The 17,335-nt window shown below is 49.6% G+C and overlaps 2 protein-coding genes and 1 non-coding gene across 14 annotated transcripts in view; 1 reads left to right on the top strand and 2 right to left on the bottom strand.

Moving 5' to 3' along the window:
• LOC124093606 (anaphase-promoting complex subunit 5) overlaps positions 1–17,335 on the bottom strand; it is a 94,483-nt gene that overhangs the window by 15,580 nt on the left and 61,568 nt on the right. For all 12 annotated transcript variants that reach the window (XM_058579865.1, XM_058579863.1, XM_058579856.1 and 9 more), the window contains 8 exons: positions 14,364–14,890; positions 8,520–8,567; positions 7,395–7,448; positions 6,745–6,796; positions 6,230–6,363; positions 4,598–4,634; positions 1,090–1,111; positions 852–940 (listed from right to left, as the gene is read on the bottom strand). In XM_058579865.1, coding sequence (XP_058435848.1) covers positions 852–940; positions 1,090–1,111; positions 4,598–4,634; positions 6,230–6,363; positions 6,745–6,796; positions 7,395–7,448; positions 8,520–8,567; positions 14,364–14,890 — 963 coding nt within the window. The remainder of the gene's footprint in view (positions 1–851; positions 941–1,089; positions 1,112–4,597; positions 4,635–6,229; positions 6,364–6,744; positions 6,797–7,394; positions 7,449–8,519; positions 8,568–14,363; positions 14,891–17,335) is intronic.
• Positions 9,213–10,339, top strand: LOC124093608 (BRCA2 and CDKN1A-interacting protein). The gene has a single exon (XM_046446151.2). The coding sequence runs from the start codon at positions 9,215–9,217 to the stop codon at positions 10,157–10,159; it is 945 nt and encodes a 314-aa protein (XP_046302107.1). The 5' UTR covers positions 9,213–9,214; the 3' UTR covers positions 10,160–10,339.
• On the bottom strand, positions 13,370–13,443 carry Trnaa-cgc (transfer RNA alanine (anticodon CGC)). The gene has a single exon. It is a non-coding gene; the product is annotated as a tRNA-Ala (tRNA).

Here is a 17,335-nt window from a genome sequence, read left to right as displayed (position 1 = left end):
CCTGTCTGTGTGGTTACCAGCACACACGGGAGTTTTCATTGGGTTTGTTACCCTCCTAAGAGCCTCAGGACTCACGCCAGTCAAACACAGTTTCAATTACCAATGGCCAATACTAATTCACCCGAGCAATGATGACCAGAGCAGTCTGATTTGAAGTGTGAACCAAAAAAACAGAACTGAGGACTCGGCTCATCGTTCCTGTCTGGTGTCAGCCAATGGCAATGGACGGTGCTATGGTCTGGAAACCTAGGTGTAGTTTCTGGGGTGGTGATGACGATCATAGTATCAATAAGAACAGAGGGTGTCACTGTTGGGCACCCAGTCCTGGGCTTAGCTCTGTGCTAAGTGGTTCACATTTATCCCAATTAAACTTCAAAATAATCTTATGTGACAGGCAGGGATAACAGTGGAAATGTTTAACAACCAGGAGCAGAAAGGACACCTGCCAATCAGAACCACTGATATAACCACTCAACCCTGCTGAGAAATACTTTGTCTCCATTTTACAGATGAGGAAACTAAGGTTCCGGGAGGTTAACAGGGTCCCCGTCCCAGGTCCTCGGGAGGAATGAGAGATGAATGAAGGTAATGCCCCAAACAGTGCCTGGTTCACACAAAATTCACTGGAGAAATGCTCATAACTACTATTGCTCTTCATTTTCTCTCTTTGTAAGGAAGAGCAGCTTCTGCTTGCCCCCAAGACTGCTCTCCAAAGCCAGCCCTGCTCTGCACTCACACAGTCTGTCTGCTGCCCACTGCCTTGCACACCAGGAGACCCTCCCACTCCCACCCACCAGCTGGGAAGACTGACCACCACCAGGCGTGATGATCCTCCCACGGGCCCCACTTACGGTACTCGATGCCTTTGATCAGATCCTGAAAGTAGAAACGGGCCTGGTCTTCAGACAGGGGTTTGAGGGTGGGCACATCCATCACAGGCCTGAAACATCAACATGTATGACACACAGATCAGCCCTCGCCCTCTCCCCGCAGCAGAGCCCAGCACCACCTCCCTCAGCCTTGAAGGTCACAAAGCCAAGGGCATCACACCCGGGAGCAGGGACCATGCCTGGGAGCAGGGACACTCACCCTTGGTTGACAAGTTCAAACACTGTAAGGAAAAAAAAGGGGTTAGGGTTAGGGGTTAGGGTCAGGGTCAAGGTCAAAGAAGAGAAAGGGGTCAACTGTTACACTGGGAAACTGGAAAACTCCCTCGGGGTGCTCCCCATCTCCCATCCACCTCCAGAAACACCAAGAAGCACACAAAGTGACACTGGGGGACCAGAGAGAGAGAGTCCACAGCACCCAAGCCACTCAATGTCCTGCTTTGCCGAGTTCCCACTGGGAGGCCAAGGACCAGAGATTTCTGTCGTCCCCAGGATCCCAGCCTGGCTTTTTACCTCTAGTGTTCAAAATGGCCAAGGATCCATTGGTGAAGGAAAACAAGGCAGGGGAGAAGGGGAGCAGGACAGGGGCTCCTGGGCTCCCTCCTGTCCCTCCACTTGTACCTCGGAGGTTCCAAGAGATAGGACTGATGCTCAACTACGTCCTCTGGTCACTCCCAGGGATTCAGGCACCATAAGCCTGAGTTAAAATAGACCTGCTGCTGGGTGCAGTAGCGCACGCTACAATCCCAGCAGCTTGGGAGGCTGAGGCAGGAGGATCGTGAGTTCAAAGCCAGCCTCAGCAAAAGTGAGGCCCTAAGCAACTCAGTGAGACCCTGTCTCTAAATAAAATACAAAATAGGGCTGGGGATATGGCTCAGTGACTGAGTGCCCCTGAGTTCAATCCCCGGAACCCCCCACCCCCCAAAAAAGACACAGCTGCTGCTGCTTCAGGTTGTGGTGAGAAGCTCTGGCCTTTCCTGCCTCGGTTATTTATGTCTTAACTTGCAAGTTTCATGATTTCTGCACCTTCCTCCCACCCAGCCAGCACCGTAGTCAGCCGGCCTGGGGGAGGCTGGCCTGTTGGAACAGGTTTATTTTCAGTCACCAACAGTTCAGCTACTCTTGGGGTTGAGTGGTGGGTGGGAATTTCCTCTAGAAATACAGGCCGCACAGTCTACCTTTTGAAGGTCAGACCTGTGGTTCAAGTCCCTTCTTGAAACCTATCATCTGGCCCGTCTCCTCAGCACACACGGCTGTGGCTGGAAAGTAAAAGTAACCACGTGGGAATTTTCCCAACTGCTCGACAGCCTGAGCTAGCATGGCTTATCTCCCGCTGTGGCCTCGGTGACACTGCCGCCTCACACAGCCTGGGAAACTCCTCTGTGATGCTTGGGCCACACTCTGTACCCATTCCTCTCTCCAGTCTACTCAAAACCCCACAATGGCACCCTCCCTGCTAAGAGCTCAGAGTCAAAGCCATTTTTGTTGTTGTTTCTTGTTACCAGGGGCACTTAGCCACTGAGCTACATCTAGCCCTTTTTTTTATATTCTATTTAGAGACAGGGTCTCACTAAGTTGTTTAGGGCCTTGCTAAATGGCTGAAGCTGGCTTTGAACTCGCAATCCTCCCATCCCAGCCTCCCAAGCTGCTGGGATTAGAGGTGTGCACCATCATTCTTACAATGGTGTAAAATGCCCTCTGACACCTGGTCCCCACTGTCCTGCCTAAATGTCCCCTCAGAAGCCATTTGAGTTCCCATCCCCCTGACCTGGAACTCCCAGCTCCCCTCACCCTGTTAAGCATTTGTTATTTTTTTATAGTGTTGTCACCTTTAAGGCCTACAGGTAACACTTAGGTGAATGCCAAGGATGAGGAGTTTTGAGTTTGTTCCTGACAAATTGCAATGTTTACTGAATGAACAAATGATCTCCTCAGAAACAGCCCAAAGCCATTTGGAGTTGAGTCTGAGAAAATTACACCAGGGGCACCATTCTAGGCACAAACGACTCTGTCCTATTTCCCTGACCTGCACTCAATCACTTACTAGGTGTACAACTTGGCCAAATATATATGCTATATAAATAATTACATATTTAACTTTTTAAAAAAATTAACTTAGTTTCTAATTTTTTGAGGTTGTTGTAAGTAATAACATTCATGAAATCATGAGTTTAGTGTACTGGTTATAGTTTTTCCTATAGAGTTTTAAATTAAATGCAAAAAAAAAAAAAAAAGTTTTTTAAATGTTTTCTATGTGGCACCCAAAATTATCTCATATGCTTTTTGTTTGTTTGGTCCTGGGGATTGAACCTAGGGTTGCTCTACCACTGAGTTACACACCCAGTTCCTTTTTATTTTTTGAGACAGGGTCTTGTTAAGTCACCCAGGCAGGACTTGAACTTGCAATTCTCCCTCCTCAGCCTCCCAAGTAGCTAGCATTATAGGAGCGTACCACTGCACCCAGCGTCTAAACTGTTTCCAAAGGAAGTCTTTAAAAAATTGTAAGATTCAAATTTGGGCCACATTAGATGCTCTCAAAGAACAGGGATAATGCCATTTGGTTCTGGGTCATGTACGAGAATGTCCTTACTATGGGATGCACCCTAAAGTACTCAGGGACTGGAGTCCTGAGATGTCTGCTACTTTATTTTTGAATGGTTTGGCAAAATAAAGAGACAGAGATGGTTGGAAGACAGCAGGGTAGATAAAGTCAACTGCTGAACCTGGGGCTATGTAGACAGCGATTCACCGAACAACACCGCCTTCTCTTAGGCCGAATATTCTCATAATAAAAACCTGGGGAGGGCAAGAAAAAAAAGTCCTAGGCAAGAATAGCATCCTTGGAACCGAAGGGCTGCTGCCTTAGGGGAAGTCACACCCTGAGCTCTGTCTTCAAACCAGACTCATTACTTTATGAGCACGCCCTGTGTAGCCCAGGGTCACTGTGTGGCCATCCAGGTGGCCGGCCTGCCACCTCCACTGCCCTCACCTCCTCAGCCACTCCCCAGGCTGTCCTCTCTGTGCATTCAGAATGCACAGGCTCATCTAGGCCCACCCCAGCCAGGCGTTCCTGGATACAAGGCCTGTCAGTCCGTGCCCCTGGGCCTGACAGTCTGCTGACAGGTCTCGGTGGGTCCTGTCATTCCTCCCTCATCAGCATTTAGGAGAGCTGACAGGGATGGCTCATGTCCTGGTTTTCTTTTTCTTTTTTTTTTTTTTTAATGGGGTCTCTGAGGACACACCTGAGTCCTTTTATTTCTATGTCCAGTGCTCAAAACCTTTGTTGCCCCTGGCTAAGGACCCAGGTGTCCCGCCCTGGCCTCTCCCTGCTCTACGTTTTCCTTGAACAATATTAATCTCCTGCAGCCTCAGGGCCTTCCCATGGCTGGTCCCTCAGTCTGGAATGCCATTCTCCAAAGGTAACAGGGCTGTGTCCTTGACACTCAAATGCTGAGCGGTCATCTCCTACCTGAGGTGGCCTGCCCACCACTCTCTCTACACTATCTTCCCTGACTACGACAGCTTCGCTTTGAACTCGGGGTGTGGCCTTCTGTAGGGCTCACTGTGGGGCCCAGCCGGACCAGGAAAGGAGAAGCTGCCTTTGGTCAGATGTCCCTGGGCCATGGCTGGGCACTGGCTGCCTTGAAAGGACCCCTGGACACTGGCAGGTGCAGCTGCCTGAGAGCAGCAGAAGGAGAGGGGTCTCTTACCCATGTACAGATGGTCCTCATTGGGGTCATCCAGGACCTATTGGCACAGCCACCAGGAACAGGCCAGGACACGAAGCAGAGGAGAGGACAGAGAGAACCGACATGAGCAGGGAGGAGGCATGGGAGGGTCCCCTCTTCCTAATTAAGATGGAAGGCCCAGGAGGACTCCTCAGAGCGCAAGATCCAAAGAGTGGAAAGTAAGCACCCCCAGCCCAGTCCTCGAGGTTTCCAAGCACCCAGAAAGGAGGTGACCACAGGGAGAGGCAAAGCCTCCTCTGGCACATGTGGGTAAGAATCCAGCCCATCTCCTAGGAGAGACACGGACTGGTCTTCAAGATGAAATTCAGAGCCCATCTGGCACTAGTGGCACCTCCATGAGGTGGCCTTGTCCCTCCCTACCCCAGCAGGAAATGACATTTCCCTGTCCAGAACTGCCTCTCACCAATGGACAGCACAGGGGTAACCACCTCCATATGTCAGTGGTGTCTGAGGCAGGGCTGGGCACACGGGAGGTGCTCAGAGACACCTCGGGAATAAACAAGCCAACAGAACGGCAGAATCTTGTTGGGCAGAGAGACCAGATACCACAGGACACTAGGGAGAAGGGAGACTTTGCAGGACTCAGGGCCACTTGCAAACCAACTGCCCCTGGAACTTCCTCTAAGATGGCCAATTCCAGCATCAGGGAGTCGAGAGCATGAAGCTTGGCAGCCATGATGGAGGGAATGACCTGCAGCTGCCATTTCTCTCCTTGGACAGACTAGGCCTCCCACCTCTTCCCACATTCTCCAGCCACCCGAGAATCACCAACAGGCTTGGGAAAGGTGTGCACCCAGGCAGAGCTGGGGTGCACCCAGGCAGAGCTGGGCTGCCCATCTGGAGCCCTGCGCCCCTCCCTGTGGGCAAGTCAGACCCGGGCCTTGCCCACCTAGGGTTTAGGGTCTGTAGGTCCCGGACAAGGTATGGCAGTGGCCTCCCACACACCAAAGGCAGGGATGTGCTCCCCAGGGGCCTCAACCTTGTAATCCTCCTGCCTCAGCCTCCCAAGTTGCTGGGATTACAGGCATGCACCAGAGCATATGGCAAGATTATTGCTGTTTTTAAATCAATCAATCAATAATTTTTAAATGTCTCAGTTTATATTCTTAGAAGTAATATGAATAAATATAACCTACATAGGCCACAGTGATTTGGGCCTTTCAATCATCTTTAAGAGCATAAAGGAGTCTTGAGATTAAGATTGTAAATACTGCTGACTGCAGCAGGGGTTGGCAAAGATCAGCCTGCAGGCCAAATGCAGCCTGAATCTGTTTTTGTAAATAAGGTTTTCTTGGAATTTATAGCACATGTGTGTCTGCTTCTGTACCACAACCACCCACAGGAGTGAGCGAAGGCAAACCTGAGTGGCTCTGGACCTCAACGTCTCCATCTGTAAAATGGGAATAAGGAGGGGTGACAGTGACACAAAGTAACAACAGTTAGGGAGCCTGAAGCAAAAGACCACTTGGCTCTGCAGCGCCAGGTGGTGTGACCTGGCTCTCCCTGGAAACCAGTGGCTTCGAAGCATCTGGGTATTCACAAAGCAAGGCCGGACCTCCATGCCTCCATCCTCCACAACCCACCCCACCTCACCTCCACCAGCTTCACCACATTGGGGTGGTCCAGTTTCTTCAGGATGGCGATTTCCTGGTACACCTGCTCAATGGGGCCCCGGGGCTGGATGCAACCTCCAGGGGCAGGACGGGTGCCTCGGGGTGGGGGGCGACCTGCAGGAGACACAAAGGCTGCCCAGGTCAGGGCAGAGAGACTCCCCCCTGCAGAGGGCAGCTGCGGGGGGTTGGGGGGGGCAAAGGTAGAAGCACTTAGCAGGGCAGGAGCAGCTGCTGCCACCAGGGGCCCTGCAGTGAATGCTGGTGAAGACTCAGCAACAAAGCACCCATCACGCCACAGTATAGAAAAGCTCACGGGAACAACACCTGCGTCACTTCCGTAAATATTCTTAAATGAAAGTGAACACAGAATGTCCGCAGGAGGGCTGGCACTGTCCTCAGGGGGAAGCTCTGGGGAGGGAGGGGACACCATACTTGGGCTCTGTCCTTCCTTGCCCCAGCTGCACACAGGGTGAAGGCCCCGCCCACCGCACTCACGTGGAAAGCCAGCCTGTCGGATCAGCTTCTTCTTGGACAGCACTTTCATCGCCTACAGAAGAAAGGCCCCAGGTCCAGTTAAAGCAGCAAGGAGCAAATGTGAGGAAAGGCTCCCTCCACCCCAGGCCTGGTGGACCTCCTGGCACCACGACAGCCTCGGGACAAGGCAGTGAGCTCCCCATCAAAACAGGGGCCAAGCATCCCTGGGTTCCAAGGAGGCTGGACCTGGAACACAGCTTGAAAACCTCAAGCCTTTGACTCTCTGCCCCTGAATCCAAACGTGAGTGGGCTGCAGGGATGGTGAAGAGGGCTGAGGAAGGACGTCACTGGATGCTCTACACGGGGGAACTGAGGTGCCAAGGAGCACCCCTTGCCAAGGGCACATACTTGGCACCCGCTAGAGCCAGGTGTGAACCCACATTGGACCACCTCCACAGGGGCAATTCGCCCAGCTACTGCCCTTTTCTCAGTGCCACGGAGGAGGCAGAAGCTGCATTACTTCACCTTCCCATCTTGCCCTCTGTCCAACGGGCACCCTGCTTCCTCCCTGAGGTGCTACGAAGATGAGTCCACAGATCTGTCCATCTTCCAGGAAAGTGAGCTTTGCTTTGGATAAGGAGGGGCCCGGGGAGGGGAGTGTGGGTACTCACATAGTACGTGTTGTCGTTCTCATTATAGGCCAGCTTGACCACGCCATAGGAGCCCTGGATAAAGGGAAATGCCCGTGATACAGCTGCACAATGAGGACCCTGACACACAGGCTGCAAACCACTGCCTATTGGTCAAATGTGCCCTGAAACTGTATTTTGTTGGATCTGCAGTTTCTACAAAGTTTGAATTTAGTTGACAATATTTGAAAAGATTTGATATTAAAAACCCACATTTCTGGCTTCTTTTGAAAAAAGCTGGGAGGTCTAACCACATGTAGATATCATTTCTCTAATGTTCACCATTGATTTCACTATTCCCTACTTTCATACCTAGGCTGCCTTGCTCAGGAGCCCTCATTTCCATAATTTAATGCTTTGCCACAGTCCTCACTGCTCTCTAGTATCTTCCATCTCGCATCCACGCCCACTTATATTACTGACTTATTCTCTCCTGGCATTTGGGCTTTTGACCCTGTAATAATACTGTTCTTTGGCTGAAACAAAACAAAAATACAGATGTGAGAGTAACTTCAGGGAGAAAAAAATCTACTAATGGATGCATACAATCAGCACAGCAATATGGCATTGCTCTGGAAGCTTTCTGAGCTTTTGCAGAAACATTTAATTTTAATATACAAAAACAGAAATACTAGACCATTAAAAAAATACACTAGACTGTCACGAGCCATCCATGGGCTGAGTGGGGGCTATGTTGCACACGGTAGCCTAATGAGGGGATAAGTCTGGCATTGGGAAACTCCCGTGGCACCCCCACAGGGACTGTGTGCCTGACGCAGGTGCACTTCCCCCTCAAACTCTGCCAGAGATCCCACACAGAACCTGAGATGGGTGTGGCCTGCCAAGATGTCAATAAACCTGCTGACTGAGACATCACAGGCAAGACTCCGCTCTTGAAACCTTATCCCTGCCTTTGCTGTACCCCCTTAAATAAATGACGGGAGCCATCTTTTCTGGATCCAGTTGGTTGCTCCTATTACTAGATGCCCCCTCAGCCTTGCCTCCAAAGACTCCTTTCTCCACTCCCAGCTCCAATAAACTTCTTCCACAGTGTCTGAAATGTCCCTGGTCAAGGTGGAAAGACAGCCCAACTCCTAGGGTATTTACCTTTCCAATTTCATCCTTCAATGTGTACTGATTCAGCTGCACACAGTCCTAGAAAGTAAGTAATTTAAAATTTGTAACAGATACATTTTCCACAAACTGAACCCCACACACACAAAACCAGGACCCAAATCAAGAAAATAAAAACTCCCAGCTCCCCAGAAACACCTCCCAGGCAGTGTCCCTTCTCCAGAATGACCTCTGTCCTGACACAGATCTTCCTCATTGCTGTGCTTTGTCCAACTGTGATCACACAGGGCTGGAGGGTGCAGCTCAGTGGGAGAGCACATGTTTATTCAGCAGGGCCCTGGGGTGGATCCCCAAACCACCCCCCCCAAAAAAAGTGGGGGAGAAATCATATAATATGCAGTCTTTAATATCTATTTTTATAAGATCGTTCACACTTTCAAAAAGTAAATTTTAAATTTAAAAAGTATTCATGTGTCAGGTGCAGTAGCACATGCCTGTAATCCCACTGACTCAAGAGGCTAAGGCAAGAGGATTGCAAATTTGAGGCCAGCCTCAGCAACTTAAAAGAAATAATCATGTAAGCCGGGGTTGGGTTCAGTGGTAGAGTGCTCACCTAGCATATGTGAAGGACTGCGTTAGATTCTCAGCACCACATATAAATTAATAAAATAAAGACCCAATGACAACTAAAAAATATTTTTTTAAAATAAAGAAAGAGGAACGGCAGCATGGTGTCCCGGGCCAAACGACGGGCCTTGGGGAACGGAGCCCCGTGGCCTCCCGGAGACCCCATCCGGCATGACGAAGAAGAAAGGGAGGATGAAGTCGAGGATGAAGACGAAGACGATGAGGATAGTGACGAAGAAGAGGACGAAGACGAGGTCCTTGATGAGGAAGTGAATATTGAATTTGAAGCTTATTCCATCTTAGATAATGATTATGATGGAATTAAGAAATTACTGCAGCAGCTTTTCCTAAAGGCTCCTGTGAACACTGCAGAACTAACAGATCTCTTAATTCAACAGAACCATATTGGAAGTGTGATTAAGCAAACAAATGTTTCAGAAGACAGTGATGATGATGATGCAGATGAAGATGAAATTTTTGGTTTCATAAGCCTTTTAAATTTAACTGAAAGAAAGGGTACCCAGTGTGCTGAACAAATTAAAGAGTTGGTTCTAAGCTTCTGTGAGAAGAACTGTGAAAAGAGTGTGGTTGAACAGCTGGACAAGCTTTTAAATGACACCACCAAGACTGTGGGCTTTCTCCTAAGTGAAAGATTCATTAATGTCCCTCTTCAGATTGCTCTGCCCATGCACCAGCAGCTTCAGAAAGAACTAGTAGAGTCACACAAAACTAATAAGCCATGTGGGAAGTGTTCTTTCTACCTTCTGATTAGTAAGACATTTGTGGAAGCAGGAAAATCCAATTCCAAAAAGAAATGGAGCAACCAGAAGGATGAATTAATGTTTGTAAATGCAGAGGAAGAGTTTTTTTATGAGAAGGCAGTCCTGAAGTTCAACTACTCAGTGCAAGAGGAGAGTGACACTTGCCTGGGAGGCAGGTGGTCTTTTGATGATATACCAATGAAGCCCTTGCGAACTGTGATGTTAATTCCAGACAGCAAAATGAGTGAAATTATGGATAAACTGAAATATCATCTATCTATCTAGTCCATTTTTCATGGACATTGATGGGCTTATTTTTGTAAAATTACCAGAAAACCCAGTGGAGATTTACTGAAAAACTCATGACTTTATTCATATTTAAGTCCTCTACAAAAGTAGGGTTCTTTTCCATGTGTCTATGACACATTCACAAAATATCTTTTTTTTTTGGTCAAATTATGAATGGTTGATTAAAGACTTCCACCAAGAAGAAAAACATGGAGTAGTAATTTGAAGAATTCAATAAAACTCCTATTTTTTATTTTTAAATAAATAAAATAAAGAAAGAAGTAATCATGCCTACATTGTCATGCAAAAATACAAAGGGGTAAAAAAATCTCTGCAAACTTGGAGGTAGACAAAGGTTTCTTAGATCATACACAAAAAGTACAAAACACAAAAGCAAACAAATGATACTTTTGACTTCACTGAAGTCAAAACTTTTGTACCTCAAGACACTATTTTAAAAGGTCTGGTGGTGTAGCTCAGTGGGAGAGCACTGAGCATGTGTGAGGCCCTAGTTTCTATCCCCAGAACTGGGGGGAGAGGGGGTTGGAGAAAAAGAAAAGCCAAGGCCCACACTGGCTGAGAGGATTCATCACACATACATTAGACAAGAAATGAAATCCAAAATAAAAGAACTCTGGATCCTGGACTGGGGACGCAGCTCAGTGGTAGAGTGCTTGCCTACAGTGACGAAGCCCTCTGTTCACTCCCAGCACAGGAAAACAAGCAAACTAAACTCTATGACTCAATAATAGTAAGTCCAACAACCCAATTAAAAAATGGGCAAAAGTTTGAACAGAAATTTCCCCAAAGAAAAATAAAACAAGTGGTCAATAAGCACATGAAAAGATCATTAGTCATCAGGGCAATACACACAAAAGCCACAGGGAGAGGCTGGCAAAAATCAAAACTGAGCAGACCAAGGCTCAGCAAGAATGCAGAGCAGACAAAAGCCTTAGCATTTGGTGGTTTCTTAACACACACCTACCATATGACCCTGCCATGCTGCTCCAGGTCATTTACCCAGGGAAAATGAAAACATGCTTCATTGGTAATGCTCAAAAACTGGAAGTAACCCAAAAGTCCATCAACAGGTGAATGGACAAACTGTGCCTCATTCATATGATGGAAGGATTCTGCATAAAAAGGCACAGCTGATCCACCTGTTCCTCGTACCCACAGGAGATTGATTCCAGGACCCCCTGCAGAAACTGAAATCTGCAGATGCAGAAGTACCCTGCATAAATGGCACAGCATTTGCATGTAACCTCCCTCTTATGCTTTAAATCATCTCCAGGTTGCTTATATGTTTAATGCAATGTAAATGCTATGGAAGTAGCTGTCATGTGGTATTGCTCAGGAAATAATGACGAGTTGGGGGTGGTAACACACTGAGTTCAGATGTACTTTTTTCTTTCCATATATCTTCCACCCCAGGTTGACTGAATCTGCAGCTCTGGGGACCATCACTATACAGAGTAACATGGATAAATTACAAAAAACTAAGCTAAAAAAAAAAAGGGTGCATACTAAATGATCCCACCTCTATAAAATTATAGAACTTGCAAATTAATCTCTAGTGATAAAAGAGCAGATCAGCAGCTACTTGGGAAATGAGAAGTCAGGGAGGACGGTTGCAGGGCATGTTAGAGAAGCCCAAATGACTGGTTGTGCTGATGGTTTCACAGGTGAAGTCATGTATCAAAACTAATTTTTTTTGGGGGGGTACCAGGGATTAAACCCAGGGACATTTAACCTCTGAGCCACATCCCCAGACCATTTTTGTATTTTATTTTAGAGACAGAGTCTCACTAAGTTTCTTAGGGCCTCGCTAAATTGCTCAAGATCCTCCTGCCTCAGCTTCCTGAGCTGCTGGGATTACAGGCATGCACCACCTCACCTGGCTCAAAACTAATTTTTGTTCATTTGAAACATGCAGTTTTTGATTTTACCCTTCACTTCCCTCCGCCATGATTCTAAGCCTTTTCCCAAACCTTGATACAAGTTCCGCATCCAAATTTGCAGGCCTTTTTTTGGTAAGATGCCCTGTAGAAAACAGAGTATTGCCTCAGGGAGGAGCTGGGGCCATAAATAGTGGCACCGTACTACCCCATTTCTCAACTTCCTTTTCTCTCTCACTGAGAGGGTCCTGCGATGGTCCTGGTTTCTGGCCTGCAAGTCACCTCCAGGGCTCATGGAGCCCCTCCCAAGGGTGGAAGCTCAGGCTGCTTCCAGCTTCCTCTCCTGTGCTGCTTTCATTCCCCTGAGCCCTAGAGGGATGTGATGAGCAGTTCCAACAGTCCAGCCCTAGCTTCCTGCCGCTTCACGGCTGCAGGCTGACTCCATGGCCTGGCCTTCAAGGGCCCCTAAAACTCTGACCTTGCACAAGGCACTTAGTTGTCCACCAAATACTAGTTTCCCCCTTTCTCCTTCTAAACAGACCTCTGGGAGGCAATGTCCCATCTGGCAAACTTCACTTCCAGCTTATTACAGCTTAGGGTGGCTGCGTGGCTGTGTTCTGGCCAGCGGGCGGGAGACAGGCAGGAGTTGGTGGATAGAACTTGCAGGAAAGAGGACTACCTTAGGAGGCAGCCACTTTCTGCCCTTCTCCCCAGCTCCCTCTTCCTGCCTGGAACACAGCTGTGAAGGCAGAGGCCACCACCACAGAACCACCACACCAAGTCCCCAAATGCCTGGCACCAGATTTATTCTGCATGATAAACAAGCCCAGTTGCCTTAAAGCCACTGTTCCGGGAAGGGGAGTGTCTGTAGCATGGCATCCCTCATTATGGGCCTTATACTCCAGCTAACTAAACCCCTGACTCCCCCATCATACCTTCCACCCTGTGGCCTTTGCTCAGGGTGCAGACTTCCCTACACTGACCTTTCTATGTATACATGTCCAATTATGGAAGCTCTACCTAGCCTTCAAAATGCAGCCCCTATAGCCAGGTTGCTCCTTTAAAACCAGCCAATTAAGAGTTTTCTTCTAATTCAATTATTATTGTTATTATTTTATAGTAGGGATTGAAACCCAGGAGTGTTCTACCACTGAGCTATATCCCAGCACTTGTTAACTGTTTGAGACAGGGTCTCACTAAGTTGCCTGGACTGGCCTCCTGCCTGAGTCTCACAAGTCACTAGGATTACAAGCACTGTCACCATACCCAGCTTTCATTCGGTTTTTTTTTTTTTTTTTTGGTGTGTGTATGTGTGGTGCTGGGGATCGAACCCAGGGCCTTGTGCATGCGAGGCAAGCACTCTACCAACTGAGCTACATCCCCAGGCCCTCATTCCTTCTTAATATGCTATGTTCAAGTTCCTCCTGTGCACCAGTGCCTGGGCCAGCTGCTGAGGACACAGCGGTGTGGCAGCAGCTCTCGGGGAGCGGCGGCTCCAGCCTGGGGGAGACAAGCAATAACAACCAGAGAAACACACAGGTCATGAGAGGCTGAGGAGCACATGAAGGAGAGAAGGCAGGGCCACAGGAGAGAGGGCTGGGCTGCTCTGGAGGGGACCCCAGTCCTGACAAGGTCGTTGGATGGGGCTGGCCTTGGTGAGCCAGCAGCAGAGGGCAGGAGAAGGGTGAGGGCAGATCACAGGCCCCGGGAACGCGGTGGGATGTGAGTATGGATTCACCTCCCAGAAGCGATGGTAAGGACCCTAGGAGAAAAGGCGCTGCCTCAACCATGCGGCAGGGGGTCGCCACGAGGGTTCTCTCTCGGGACTGCCATCTCTCTGCACCTGCACACCTGCCAACCCCCAGCACCTGCATCCATCTTTCTTCTTTTCTGGTGCTGCGGCGGGGGCTGGAGCCAGGCAGGAGCATGCGCTCTAGTGCTGAGCCGCACCCCCAGCCCTTGCCTCACTTGGCAGGAGACCCCCTGGCTCTGGAGATGCTCTGGTCACCCTCACCCAGGTGGCCTCCCACCCCAGCGTTCCTCACAAGGACGGATGGCAGCTTGAGCAGAGCATTTGGGGCTCCCTCACCCTAGGCTGGGCATTGAGGCTGCTGGGCTCCGTGTGCCCAGGGCTCCCCGAAGCGTCAAGGCCGCTGCCCGCGCACCTTTGCGGACTTCCTTCCAAGGCGGACTCACTCCCCGCCACCCTGCCAGTTTCCTGGGGTTCCCTCCAGCTCCACGGTTGCACGGGATCCTCCTGGGATGCCCAGCTGACCCAGACACGGCGGTGGCAGCTCACACACCTGCATCCCTGTGATGGAGACGTGGTGAGACTCCACGGTGGGCCGCCGGGGCAGCCGCGGCGAGGACTGCGGGGAGCTGACGGGCGAGTAGGGCAGGGACGGGTAGATGCAGCGGCCGTTCATGTCCAGGCTGCTGCTGGCCGCCGGCCCACCCTGGGACTGCTCCTGCAGGGACAGCTTGCGACCTGAGAGGTGGGGCCGGGCCTGGGGCCCCGAAGCATCGAGGGGGGCCTCTCGGCCATCGGCCTCCAGGGGCTGGTCCCTGGCCAGGCCGAGGTCCACAGCACCGCCCGGCTCACAGTCGGTGACCACGATGAAAGACTCCATGCCCAAGTGGATGCTCAAGGACGAGAGGCCCCGCAGGGCCTCACAGGGCTTCTGGCCTTCACTACTGCTGCCCCCGCCCCCCAGCTCATCCTGGGGGGCGGCCGGGTCACTGCTGGGCTGGCTAGTGACACATGATGACATGGTGCGTGCAGCCACTTCATCCAAGGGGCCTGGGCTCTGCCATCCGGCAGCAGCGCCACCTGCAGAGAAAAAGAGAGTCAGAAAGCAGGGCCTAGGGGCCCAGGCTGGGGCCTAACCTCTACCTTGGATTCACATCCTAAAAAAACAAAATCCTGCAAAACATGATGTGATCTAACAGCTGCACTTCCTCCTGATAGGCCCTCCTCATGCACCTCGATGAGGAAGGAGTCCAAATTCAATTCCTGCAGGAGCCAAGTAACCTCCAAGAGAGCACGGGCCCTGCAGAGCTGGCAGCTACTTCTGTCTCTACCCAATTGTTGTTTCCTAATTATTTCAAATATTTTTAAACACTGGGTAAGCCAAGTGAAACACTTCCACCTGGCTGCATCCTTCCCAAGGCAATGATCCAGACAGCACTTTACAGTTTACATGTATCAGTATGATGTCATAACACCAGAGGTTGTGAGTCTGCTGTTATACCCCTGTGTTGAGGAACTGAGGCCCAAGAAAGGGAAAAATATTTGTCCAAGGAGTACAAGCAGCTGTCTGGTCTGGCCTAGCCTCAGCAGATGATGCTCAACTGAGAAGTGGGGGTCAGGGTCTCATCAGAGAAAGGACAGTCACCAAGAGAATGGTGTGTGAGCCAGGGGAGTTGGAGGCTGAGGCAGGAGGATTGCAAATTCAAGGCCAGCCTCAGCAACTTAGCAAGATCCTGTCTAAAAAATAAAAAATAAAATGGCCCGGGGATGTAGCTCACTGGCAAAAAGCATCCCAATACCAAAAAAATTAAAAAAAAAAAAAAGGCCAGTGGCGAAAGACTTTGACTTGCATGATTCCATTGATATGAAATTTCTAGAACAGGCAGATCCATAGAGACAGAAAGATGAATGGTTGCCTAGGGCTGAGGAGAACCTGGGGAGGAATCAGGAGTGGCTGCTTAATGAAAGGTGGGGTTTCCTTTTGGGGTGACAAATGTTTTGGATCTAAACAGAGGCAGCAGCTGCATAGTCTTATATAAGTGCTAAATGCCCCTGAAGTTTGCTTTAGCTCAGTGGCAGAAAGCTTGTGTAGCATGTACAAGGCTCTGGGTTCCATCCCTACCACCACACACACACACACACACACACACACACACACACACTCACAGATTACTTCCATGTTATGTGAACTTTTATCTTGATTTTTTAAAAAAGAGAATGACACTCTCCCTTAGGCTGCCAGCTCCCTCCATCTCTGGGACAGAAATATTAACCTTTAGTTCATGTGTTTGACAAATTCTGCCAGACAAATGTCACAGGCGCCGCTGGCACTCAGTGAGTACATCACAGCTGTGGTGGCGGTGCCATGCTCATCACCCACACTGGCGGTGAGCACACACAGGAAAAAATGCAAGGGTGGCAGTGCACTGTCCCTGGGCCCTCATGAAATAGTCCTTCCTCCTGAGCGGGGGCACGTGGCAGGGAAAGTCCAGCGAGAAAAGCAGTGAGGGAAACAGCCTCGTCCCAGCACTGGCACACACAGCTCCTGGGGAAAGAACCTCAGTGAACCCAAGCGTGTGCCCAGAGGCTCAGCCTCGTTTACAGTAAGTGGAAATTCAAACTGCAGCGCAGTGGCTGGGTGAGCTGACAGAGCCACTCCTCTCCCTGTCAACACACCCAAGAACTGAAAGCAGGGATTCAAAGGCTCATAAGTCAATGTTCACAGCAGCGTGAGCGAGACCTACAATTGCCAAAAGGTGGAGAGAAGGCAGGAAGAGTCCATTGATGGATGAATGGATAAAGAGAATGTGGTGGAACCACCCGAGGGCCATAAAAAGGAAGGAAACTCTAATACTAAGAACCCTGAAGCCACCAGGCTCCACCAAACAAGCTGGTTACTAGGTGAGCGGTCTCACTTCCATGAGGCACCAGCAAGACTCCAGTTGGCAGAGGAAGCAAGCAGAACGCAGGTGACAGGCTGAGCAGGAAATGAGTGACTGCCTCAGGGGCACCAAGTTTCTTCTGAAGATGTTGGAAAGTTCTGAAACTAGATAGTGATGGCCACATGAAACAGTGGATATAGTTAATGCCACCAAATTATAACACTAAAAGTGGTTAAGAGGGTAAATTTTATGTTCCATGAATTTTAGCAAAATTAAGAAGAAAACTAGTGGCACAAGTTCAAAGCCAGCCTCAGCAAAAACAAGGCACTGAGCAACTCAGTGAGACCCTATCTGTAAATAAAATGCAAAATAGGGCTGGGGATATGGCTCAGTGGTTGGGTGCCCCAAGTTCAATCCCTGGTGCCCTCCCCCTAAAAAAGAATAAAACTACAATCAAAACACATTTCTTTCATCTATCAGATTGGCACGTCTGGCTCAGCTGCAGGGAAGTGGCCGCTTTCATCCACGGCTGCCAGGGTGTGAACTGGTACCATCCCTATGGAGGGAAATACATTAGTATTTAAAATTCCAAATGCACACACCTGGGACCTAGCAATCCTGCACCTGGGTATTCCCTCCACAG

This window comes from Marmota monax, unplaced genomic scaffold (genome assembly GCF_021218885.2).
Source record: "Marmota monax isolate L192 unplaced genomic scaffold, Marmota_monax_Labrador192_F-V1.1 WCK01_AAM20220418_F8-fsc00092, whole genome shotgun sequence".
Lineage (NCBI taxonomy): Eukaryota > Metazoa > Chordata > Mammalia > Rodentia > Sciuridae > Marmota > Marmota monax.
Note: the sequence above shows the minus strand (reverse complement) of the source record. Positions and strands in the feature narration are given on the sequence as shown.

What these genes read in the sequence shown, in the direction of transcription:
- LOC124093608 (XM_046446151.2), top strand. Translation starts at nt 9,215, where the DNA reads ATGGTGTCCCGGGCCAAACGACGGGCCTTGGGGAACGGAGCCCCGTGG.